Below are 11,374 nucleotides of genomic sequence, written 5' to 3' on the forward strand. Positions count from 1 at the left end.
GGGTTGGGATTACCACGCGCCGTCAAATGGTTTCAGATTCTCACTAGCAATTTTAAGTTGATTTGACTCGCACATTTATTATGGAAAATGCTACTTTTATAAATTGAATGTTTTGGTTGCCATTAAAGTGATTACTCTTCTGGACAGAGGAAGTTAGGTTTCCAATTCTTTCTTCATTCCTCCGAGAGTTTTTCCTTGTCAGTGTCCACTTGTGAACTGCTTTGTTACAGTGCTAAATAGATTAATGGGATAATCATCAAATGGGATATTTGATGATTTACTCTAAATTATTAGCACATCTACCACAAATACATTCTAATATTTGATTGCCAGCCCAAAGGGCAAATGCCTGTCTGTGATTCATAACGCCATAAGATTAGTTTTACAATTCGTACTGCACACTGCTTTTTTTTGTTGAGCTTTTTTGGCTTGTGTACACCCAGCTACGGTTGTCTCGACAACGGAGACAATATTCTCGTATATGCCGACGTATGAACAACGTAAATACAGTGTTTTTGCGTTTAACTCTTGGAAATGTAGTTTATTTCAAACGATCTGGTATTATATTAAAGGTAAGGCAGATATGTGGAGACTACATTTCCCAGAATGCTGTGCCAAAATTTTGTGCGCTATTATTCCTTCGGCCGGGTTGGTTAAATGGTGGCTGTGTCGCGGACATTGGGTGACTTTGTGCCTGTGTTTGGCAGGGGTTGCTGACTAGCTGGTTCATTCATTTTGACAGGTGCCCGTTCTGCCAAACCATGGAGGCTCTTATACCAGTTATAAATAAGCTTCAGGACGTCTTCAACACAGTGGGTGCAGACGTAATCCAGCTGCCGCAGATTGCTGTTGTCGGAACGCAGGTATAAGTAACGTGCTTATCGCAACCCCGACCGGCGCGTTTTACTTTCATTATTGTACCTGACGAACGGTGTCTGCTATAATTTATAATAAAATATTCCAGTTACTAATCGATTAAGGGCCGCTTATTTGTCACTTTTTGATATAAGGCCGAAAAAAACGTCGGTGACGTTATGATAGCTATCTTGCTTGGTTATATTAATGACACAAGGTTGAAAGATGTTTACCTCAAGAATTTATCCAGCTGGGGGATTCAGAAATTGTTAAACTGTGTCGCATTCTTCACACACATTTGCAAACGATTTATTATTGCCCTCTCTACCATGGATCTACGATTGCCCTATCTGTATAGGTTGTCACTCACTGAAAAGATAATGAGGAAATGTATTTGCGTCATATTGCTTCAGTAGCAGAAACTGATGAAGTTAAAACTAGATGCTGAGCTTCATAGAAAGGTGACACTGTGCTGTCCGTCCCCAGAGCAGCGGAAAGAGCTCGGTGTTGGAGAGCTTGGTGGGTCGTGACCTACTGCCGCGTGGTACGGGCATCGTCACCCGCAGGCCTCTCATCCTGCAGCTCGTCCACGTCGACCCCGAGGACCACAGGAAGACAGCTGATGAAAACGGTACGCTGAAAAGCTCTGGCCCCCCCAGAGCCCCCCCCACATTGACATCACTTTACTGTATTACATCACATCATTACCGGATGCTTTTTTCCCTCTACTGTAACATTTTGCCCATTCACGCAACTGGATATTTCAAGTACCCTGGATAATTTAAGCAACTCTAGGTAAGTCTCTTCAGAGACTTTGGTTCTGCAACATTCCTGTTCCAGTTCTTCAACCTCTAAGCATCCTTCTTTATGCTAAACCTCAAAAGTCTTATGAAATTCTTCCCGAGCTCTTTGTGTGTGTGTGTGTGTGTGTGTGTGTTGGCCTGGGCTGTATGAAAGCACAGTGCCGTCAGGGTATTGTTCAGAATATGTGCTACAGTAGCTGCCATGTGACCCCGATGCGCTTTAACACGGCCGGCCTGAGAAAGCAAAGCCGCTGGGCTCCAGACTCTCAGCCCTAGAGTAGCCGCGGATGTTGGATTATTCCTTCATCTTCCTGCCTCAGGCTGGTGTTAAAGCGCTACAGGAGAGGAGGTCCGGCTGCTTTGCTGTGCCTCTGTGCATCAAGTGCATCTTTTGGCTGAATTTCTGAGATGGAGTCCTGTGTATTTTTAATTTTTTTTTTTAGATCTTGAGGTGTTCGATTTACCATGTGTTTTTATTTATTTCAGATAGTTATTTACTACAGAATCCGGGGTTGTGGGGGGGGGGGGTGTATTGAGGTGCCGTGGTAGATTTTGCTTATTCAGACGGTGCAGAATGTCGGACCCCTAATCCCCAGCTTCTCGTCTATCACGGCTCCCTGGCGCTGAGGGTATGCCTGCAGACGTGGCTTGCCGTTAATCACGCAGCTTTAGTCACGCAGCTGTTTTCCGCTTCTGGCTTCAGCGGTTCGTCACAAGCGATTTGGATGCCGGGTTGGAACTCGTGTCACGTCTGCTGTGGGCTCTCTGCGCAATTTCGTTAGTGTCACTTGGAAGCTAAAACTAATCCTCTCTTTTGCGTTTCTCTTCAACCGCAGACCCCAACACCTGGAAAAATGGCCGCCTTCACAAAGGTCCGCTTTTTTTTTTGGGTCTGGTTTTTTTTTCTCCTGCCTCCATATTTTTTTGTCAGTTAGGGGCTGAATCCTTTGCCTGAGCTTGATCTGCTGTGTATGCTGTCATTATTGCAGTATGCCTTTTAACATTTTAGTTAAATTTTTTAGAATGTGCAGTCTGCAGTCCCAAACCAGTTCTCCAGGACCTACAGACAGTTCACATTTTTGCTCCACCCAGCTTCTGGCCAATACATGGACTGACTGTTGGGTCCAGGAGGAGTAGATTAGGAAACACTGTTTTAGAGCATTGGACAATTTAGGCCGTCACCCAAGAGAACGTGTTAACTCGACTGAATTAAGGTGTTCTCTACATTCTTCCAGATAGTCTGCATAAAGCTGAATGCTAAACACTTGCTATAAGCATTTTGGCCAGCAGATCGCACAGGCTGCCTTTTTCCCACAATGCATAGCGCTTTTTCAGCTTGTTTCACACAGCTCTTCTGTTGCTAACAGCAAAACATTTCCCGCTGCTTTTTTTTTTACTGGTTTGTACAGGTCCCTGTGGAAATCTACTCTAGCAGTGTGTTACTGGTACTTGGTCTCAGACCACAAAATCTAACCCACAGTCAGCTGTATAAACTAAACAAGCACCCCCCCCCCCCCCAAAAAAAAAAATAGAAAACATGAGAAAAACACAGTGTCCTGCGACATGTCTGTGATTGTCCTGTTTTCACAGGGTTGGAGGTAGAAGAATGGGGCAAGTTTCTGCACACCAAAAACAAGGTTGGTTTCACTTATGCAGCGATGCTTGATGGGTAATAGGCCCAAAAGATACCCATTTGGTGCATTTGTTTGAATGTCCTTTTTGCAATCCTTTCATGACCTCTGTCACCCCCACATGAATTTAAACAATAGAGCAGAATGTCGATCCTCAGGAATGTTCTAGATTGTCAGGACTGCACATTTGGAAGAAAGTGTGGGCCAGTAAATGGCAGTGCCTCATGACCGTTTGGTGGGAAAACAAGTTTTTGGCTTTGAGTGTGTGTGTATGGTGGGGGGGGAGGGCTCAGGGATGAACATCTGCATGTGTTTGTGTGTAGATCATGATTTTTCCCCTGTGCTTTGCCAGAAATATACAGATATGGAAAAATAGTGTCAGTCCTGTGGGCTAAAAATGACTCTGAGATAGTGAATCGGTATTTGAATGATTTCCTTTTTTAGGTCTATACAGAATTTGATGAAATCAGGCAAGAAATTGAAAATGAAACTGAAAGGGTTTCAGGTAGCAACAAGGTAAGGCAACAAGTTCATTTTCTCTTCCTTCCATTGAAATATGAAGGGCACATTCAAGCTGCATCATTCATTGTAAAATTGTAGTTACTGCTGGTATATTTGTTATTCATTTCGACATCTCCTCCAGGGCATCAGCGATGAACCCATTCACCTGAAGATCTTCTCTCCTCATGTGGTGAACCTCACCCTGGTGGATCTGCCTGGCATCACAAAGGTATTATACCCACTATGCAGAAGTTGGTTTGTTGGAATTGAGGTGTGCGATGGATTTCAGTTTCTATCACTCTGTGCTCCCTAAGCTTGTCCCTCTGCTGCTGTTCCTCCCAGGTTCCTGTGGGAGACCAGCCCAAAGACATTGAGATCCAGATCAGGGATCTGATCCTGAAGTACATCAGCAACCCCAACTGCATCATCTTGGCTGTTACTGCTGCCAACACAGACATGGCCACCTCTGAAGCTCTGAAAGTAGCCCGCGAGGTGGACCCAGATGGTCAGTGAGCTCCTCCAGCAATACCACCACCTGTTGGATGGATAAAATGGGACAAGTATACATGACTTAATTCTGAGCTCTTAATGAAGGACAGTTTTAACCACTAGAGACCTAACAAAAGACTGAACCTCTGTACATTTACCTGTATTTCACCCACTGAAACCTGACCTCTGTACATTTACCTGTATCACACACTGAGACCTGACCTCTGTACATTTACCTGTATCTCACCCACTGAAACCTGACCTCTGTACATTTACCTGTATCTCACCCACTGAAACCTGACCTCTGTACATTTACCTGTATCTCACCCACTGAAACCTGACCTCTGTACATTTACCTGTATCTCACCCACTGAAACCTGACCTCTGTACATTTACCTGTATCACACACTGAGACCTGACCTCTGTACATTTACCTGTATCTCACCCACTGAAACCTGACCTCTGTACATTTACCTGTATCTCACCCACTGAAACCTGACCTCTGTACATTTACCTGTATCTCACCCACTGAAACCTGACCTCTTTATAGTTAAACCCCACATGCTGAGGCCTAACCTGACCTGATCAGAACGTCCCTCACTGCTGTGCCATTGTGATCAGGCCGCAGGACCCTGGCAGTGGTGACCAAGCTGGATCTGATGGACGCTGGCACAGACGCCATGGATGTGCTGATGGGCAGGGTCATTCCTGTAAAGCTGGGCCTCATCGGAGTTGTGAACAGGTACATCACTCATATGGCCATGTGCCTGCACCCGAGAACTCCCGCACTGCAGAAAAGTGACAACAGGTGGCGTGATGGCTAACCAGCTGCCATTATCCGAAATTGCTCTGTCTAAATTTTTAAATGGCACCACAAAATTATAAGAAGGCTATCTTGAACCTACTTAATCTTTCTCTGAACACAAAATGCAGGAAGACATGGATGTTTCTCTGTTTTTGCATGCAGGAGCCAGCTGGACATTAACAACAAGAAAAGTGTGGCTGATTCCATTCGTGATGAATATGCATTTCTGCAGAAGAAATACCCATCTCTGGCCAACCGGAATGGAACCAAGTATCTGGCCAGGACCCTGAATAGGTACTGTAAGCCAACCAGTCTGAGCAGCTCCTAGTGACTTCCGGAAGGTTCGTGAGCCGATCTTCAGGTCCCAAATGATGCATTGCCATGTTTCTCTGCCAACGTGTGACGCAGGCTGCTGATGCACCACATCCGCGACTGCCTGCCAGAACTGAAGACCCGCATCAACGTGCTGGCAGCGCAGTACCAGTCACTGCTCAGCAGCTACGGGGAGCCCGTGGAGGACAAGAGCGCCACCTTGCTGCAGCTCATCACCAAGTTTGCGGCTGAGTACTGCAACACCATCGAGGGCACGGCCAAGTACATCGAAACGGCGGAGCTGTGAGTGTTCTGATCTGGTTGAGGGGAGTGGGGCATTATGGGAGCAGGCACGCTGAAGGAAATGAACCCTGACTTCCTGTAGGCTTCGACGTGGCTTTCTTTGATAGTTTTCTGTATCTGCCCTATACAAAATGAATGGTGGTGACCTTTGACCTCTGTCAGGTGTGGAGGGGCCCGAATCTGCTACATCTTCCACGAGACGTTTGGCCGGACTCTGGAGTCTGTGGACCCCCTGGGAGGATTGACGACCATCGATGTGCTGACTGCCATCCGCAATGCCACGGTGGGTGTTGCTCGACTTCTGGGGAGGGGGGGTTCAGCTGGCAGAACAGCTGAGGCAGCGTTCATGTCTCGCCACAGGGCCCCCGACCGGCCCTATTTGTGCCCGAGGTGTCCTTTGAGTTGCTGGTGAAGAGGCAGATCAAGCGCCTAGAGGAACCCAGCCTGCGGTGCGTGGAGCTGGTGCACGAGGAGATGCAGAGGATCATCCAGCACTGCAGCAACTACAGCACGCAGGTACACACACACACACACACACGAGTGTGCTCTCATGCACACTCGCACATACCGCCCCCTTCTGGCCACACTGCACACTGCATGCTGTCTCTTTGGCTTCCCCAGGAGCTGCTGCGCTTTCCCAAGCTCCACGACGCCATTGTGGAAGTTGTCACCTCCCTCCTCAGGAAGCGGCTTCCAATCACCAATGACATGGTGAGTCTTGCGTGTCGCGCTTGCGTCTGACCAGTCACGTCGCGGCGAGTCGGAAGACCATAAAAGACACGCATGTCCACCAGTCTGCCTGAATCATCAAAGGAATGAACGTGTGACAGGCAGCTGACAGCCCCATGTATGGTACCTTCCTGTCCTCCGACTAGGTCCACAACCTGGTGGCCATCGAGCTGGCGTACATCAACACCAAGCACCCAGACTTCGCCGACGCCTGTGGCTTGATGAATAACAACATAGACGTAAGTGCTGACTGGCCCAGCCGGGGAAATGCATTTATCCTGCAAGAGGGCGGGGTTTCTCTGTGAAAGCTCCTCGTGTGTGGTTCTGCGAGTTGGCATTTTTAGCACAGCGCTAATATTTTTTAGCTGTGCGTAAGGATCCATCATATATAGATACGCTTACACCTGACACCCTTCTGACCCTGGCTCGTCCGTCGCCCCTCCGTTCCCTCAGGAGCAGAGGAGAAACCGCATGAGAGAGCTGCCAGCAGCCGTGCCCCGAGACAAGGTAGGAACCACCCCCCGCCCCCCCCCCCCCAACAGCCCGTATTGGCCTGGTTCCACCATTACCAGTGAGCTGTTCCCGGAACAGCAGCGTTTACAGACCCACAGGGATAATTTCCCATGACCTGCGTTCACTGGCAGATGAATCAGACTGACATTTGGGCAAGCTCAACGCGTTCATTTTTAGGTGAATGACTTTGTCTGAGGATAACCCTAATCCGTGGGTTTCGCAGGACACTCTCTCCACCCGACTGAGTCTGAGTTAACCTGTTAGGTGACCTCAGGTTGCACTGGGCATACTGGGTGGTTACGAGGTCATCAGCAGGGTCATGTGACTGCAATATCAGCTGTCCCCAATACCCTGTACCTTCTCTTCAGTCCCTTAAGGGTCCCAGCGGCCAGGCCCCACCCTCCAGCGAGCCTCCGGCCCCCACGGAGCAGGAGGGGGCCAAGGTGTGTGTACCGTCCGCTCTGTGGCGTTGGCATGGCACCCCCCTGTTCTCGGTGGAGACGTGTCCCCTTTAACCGACACGAACCTTCAACGTCATCGTCATCGGCGGGGGTTTTCCTGCCTTCCAGCCCCCACTTACGTGGTGTCCTTTGTTTCCGGAACTTGATTGGGGGATTCCGGTGCATAGTGTCTGACCTCTTTAGTCATGTGATGCCGATGTCATGGTTTTGGTCTGCGGCTCACGTTTGTCCCTGACAGTTTACATTCACTAGGGGGCGCTGTTAGCACTTTCAAATTCATGTCTGCAGCCCCTGGCTCCCGTGTGTTGTGCTGTGCTGCATGTGAACGTGAGCTCCCCGAAGCCCCATAAGGATCAGGTCCTCACTCCTCGTGTAATTCCCCGCGAGGACTGTTGATGTGATGGTCACTGCCTTGCTTTCCTCCTTCTTATGCATGGGAGTCTTTCAGCAGGGAAACAGGGGCTCTTCCCACTGTCTTTCAGCAAAACATTTTGTCTGGCTCATTGTCCGTCCTACCTCTTTTGGCCACAAAGTGGCACTGTTTCAGCCAGATGTGTAATATGGCCTCCATCCCTCCCACCCTCAGGGCGAACCAGAGACCAGCACGGGCACCTGGAGGGGCATGCTGAAGAGAGGTGATGAGGCCCCAGCGGAGGACAAAGCCAGGCTCCAGGCTCCCCTCCCTGCCAGTCCCCAGAAGGGCCACGCCATCAACCTTTTGGACGTGGTAGGTGCCTCCAGCATCCTGCAGAGGTCTCAGTCAGCATGGACTTCTCTTGGAGGGGAGTCTCAAACGGACCGTAATGAGATATAGAAGGTTTATATGATAGCATGACAACCCCATGCACTCACTTCCCCCCCATCTGCTGTAATGGTACAGTCCAACCTTCATCTCCCCTCTCATTCTCTTACATCTCCAACACTTTATATTGGTGGGGGGGTGGGTGAGAGACAAAGAGCCTCTTTAAAATGACAGGTCCGGCTGGGTTGTGTCCAGCTGCCTCCAGATCAGAGATAAACACTAGCATCATGGAATTTTCCAGCCCAGATTCCAGTTCTTTCCAGATTTCTTTTTCTGCATGTGTGTGACCAGCTGGATATCTAACTGAAGCACCATTTTCCTTATGTCTGCAAACGGCAGACTAGTTCAGATCCTCTCCTACTCCCTCCCTGCATGTAATCTGTTATCTGTTTCGAAAGTATTTTGTCTGATTGGCTGGAACCCCCCCCCCCCGCCCCCCATATAGCCTGTTCCCGTCACCAGGAAGCTATCTGCGCGTGAGCAGCGGGACTGTGAGGTCATCGAGAGGCTGATCAAGTCCTATTTCCTCATCGTTAGGAAGAATATCCAGGACAGGTACTGTGCATGCTCTTCCTGGGCTTTTATCCAAAAGCACCGTCGTCCAACACAAGTGCTCATTTTATTCTGGATGCTGGACTGCAGCCTTGGTCAGTAATAATTGATAAGTAATGAATGATTTTTCCGTAACCTTTGATTAGCTTAAAATGTTTTTGGTGTCATTTGAACCATCCACTGTGTCACACGCATGTGTGTTTGTGTGGCCATCTGCGCAGCGTTCCCAAGGCCGTGATGCACTTCCTGGTGAACCATGTGAAGGACAGTCTGCAGAGTGAGCTGGTGGGGCAGCTGTACAAGTCAGGGCTGCTGGACGACCTGTTGACGGAGTCCGAGGACATGGCCCAACGCCGCAGCGAGGCCTCAGATATGCTGAAGGTGCGCGAGATGGCCAGCTGCCTGTTTATACGCACTAGAGAGCAGCTTGTGTTCAGTGTATATATTTTCCTTTAGGGCTTCCCAAGTATGTGGTTCAGGTCCCACAAGTGACTGTGTTTGTTTTACTGTCTTGACCCCTGACCTTGTGGCTCACCAGGCCCTGCAGAAGGCTAGCCAAGTCATCGCTGAGATCCGAGAGATTCACCTGTGGTGAACCCGGCCGGACCCCCCTACCTCTGGACGATGTTCCGGCCTCTGCGTGGGCAACATGAAAGATGCACTATTGTGATTTGTCGTGTATTGAACATAACGATTCGCCGTGCGGATTTGCTGCGGCATTAGTGGCATGACGTGTGCGTGCACCAGCCTGGTGGCACGTTTCACGAGTAAGAAAGAGACGTACATGCATTTCAGGGATGCCAGGCGACACTCTTGCTGATATTAAAGATGAAATATAAAGGTATTAGTACTGCCTGGCTTTGGCTAGTTATTCAAGTCCCAGCTTTCAGTCATGCAACTAGGGTTTTGGCTTTTATTTTTAAAAGTCATGTGACTTCCCATTTGGACCCAGGGCAGAGACTACCAGTAGCAGGGCATGGGAGGGGGGTGATCATGACTACCTGCTGTAGGGGGGTCATCCTGGTACTGCATGACTTGCATGGTCCCATGCAGCCGCAGCTGTGCATGCATGCTGGCTGGTATGTAGGCAGAGAGGCACCTGTAGATCTGAATCTAGCCTCTCAAGCTTAAAGTTATCTGCCCAATTTCTGACCATTTAGGCAACTATATAAAATCTATTAAAAGATGATTCTTGTTCAACAGGCCAGAAGGTGGCAGATGCAGAAGTCAGCTGTGACCAGGGTGTCCTCTGCTGGTGCTCATGTAGTGATTTGTTGGTTAGAGAACTTGTGGGATTTAAGGTAGCCTGGGCTAAAGGTAAGTGAACAAAGTGTGTTTAAACTGGCTTTAATTAAATAGACTTTGTTCACTTACAGACTATCTTAAATGTGACAAGTTATCTTCCTACCCCAAAAATCCAACTTTGCGATGCAGCCCTTTCCTTTATTTCTCCTTGTATGAGGTCTGTAAGGAGCTTTATTGATCTGTAAAATTCTATTTATAACACCTCCCCTGACTGACTGTGTAGGGCAGTCACTCATGACAGCACCCAGGGATTAAGGGCCTTTCTCAAGGTCCTGCAGACATGGTGAGGCTGGGTTTGAACCAGTGACCTTCTGATTACAGGCACAGAGACTTAACGCACTGAGCTATACACCCCACCCCAACCACCCTGCATTCCGCCATCCCCTATATCTAACTGGTAAATTCTCTCCTGCCCCTTTCCCACCTTAGCTAAGTGTGGTGAGCGTACTGGCACAGAATGGCTGCCGTCACATCATCTGGTTGGCTGCTCCTCAGTGGTGGTGGTTGAAGCGGCTGCCCTTTGGTTCTGTAAGGTGCTGTTGGTGTTTGAAAAATTATGTAACTTTCATTCATCCATCCATCCATCAGCTCTCAATCCCTTCTCTGTTCTCGCCCGTGTGAACTTCCTTCTGCAGAGCTAGTCTGAATGCTACCATGTCACAATACCACCCCCCTAACCCAGTGTTTCCCAGTCCTGTCTTCGGGGACCTGCAGACAGTCCACATTTTTGTTCCCTCCACCCGGATTCTGCCAATACTCAGTATATTTGCTCCCGACTGGTAGGGAGCTGGAAAGGAGCAAAAACGTGGACCATCTGTGGGTCTCCACGGGCCAGGTTAGGAAACGCTGCCCTCAACAGACGAATTCCTCTGTAATATAACTAGCAGTTCAGCTTAACCCAGTTTCCACCCAGTTATAACTACCCGTGTTCCTCACCTTTCAGGCACTAGGGACTAGTGATCCCCAGACATTTTCCCAGTGGGCCCATGGTTTTGTGGGTCGGCAAAATTTATCGTGGGGGGATTCCAAAGTCAAGGTCTGGTTTTTAATCCCGGTCCAGCCCTGGCCGTGTCCCAGAATGGCTCGGTCTCCCTTTAGCTGCTGTGGGGGTGTCTCAGCCCGGGCTCTAGTCCATACTTGGTTATATTCTTGCCATCTGCAGTATTAGGCAATCCGTAACTAACCTGTCCATAACCTGGCTCGTGCGCAGGTGGGCCTGGACTCGTGGCTAACAATTACAGGACTAATTACCGTGTCAGGATGGTGATGCTTATAGTGCGAGATGCTTTCAGAAATACAGCCCAGAAGCCCCC

The 11,374-nt window shown here is 48.9% G+C and overlaps 1 protein-coding gene across 3 annotated transcripts; it reads left to right on the plus strand.

Annotated features, from left to right (window-relative positions):
• Positions 1–626: 626 nt before the first annotated feature.
• Positions 627–9,600, plus strand: LOC111843091 (dynamin-1-like protein). 3 transcript variants are annotated; one of them, XM_023810326.2, is made up of 20 exons: positions 627–863; positions 1,342–1,486; positions 2,495–2,530; positions 3,249–3,295; positions 3,734–3,805; positions 3,933–4,019; positions 4,133–4,295; positions 4,901–5,021; positions 5,247–5,378; positions 5,493–5,699; positions 5,862–5,982; positions 6,060–6,215; positions 6,321–6,410; positions 6,575–6,667; positions 6,882–6,935; positions 7,310–7,384; positions 7,989–8,129; positions 8,650–8,759; positions 8,978–9,137; positions 9,295–9,600. In XM_023810326.2, the coding sequence occupies exons 1-20, from the start codon at positions 762–764 to the stop codon at positions 9,349–9,351; spliced, it is 2,169 nt and encodes a 722-aa protein (XP_023666094.2). In that variant the 5' UTR covers positions 627–761; the 3' UTR covers positions 9,352–9,600. The 3 variants fall into 3 exon arrangements, with proteins under 3 accessions (XP_023666094.2, XP_023666096.2, XP_023666095.2); XM_023810328.2 differs by lacking the exon at positions 7,310–7,384; XM_023810327.2 differs by lacking the exon at positions 2,495–2,530.
• Positions 9,601–11,374: the final 1,774 nt, after the last annotated feature.

This window comes from Paramormyrops kingsleyae, chromosome 3 (genome assembly GCF_048594095.1).
Source record: "Paramormyrops kingsleyae isolate MSU_618 chromosome 3, PKINGS_0.4, whole genome shotgun sequence".
NCBI classification, from domain to species: Eukaryota; Metazoa; Chordata; class Actinopteri; order Osteoglossiformes; family Mormyridae; genus Paramormyrops; species Paramormyrops kingsleyae.

Coding starts and splice junctions, on each gene's coding strand:
- LOC111843091 (XM_023810326.2), top strand. CDS start 762: ATGGAGGCTCTTATACCAGTTATAAATAAGCTTCAGGACGTCTTCAAC. Junction 4,296..4,900: donor CCGCGAGGTGGACCCAGATG/GTCAGTGAGCTC, acceptor CATTGTGATCAG/GCCGCAGGACCCTGGCAGTG. Junction 8,130..8,649: donor CCATCAACCTTTTGGACGTG/GTAGGTGCCTCC, acceptor CCCCCCATATAG/CCTGTTCCCGTCACCAGGAA.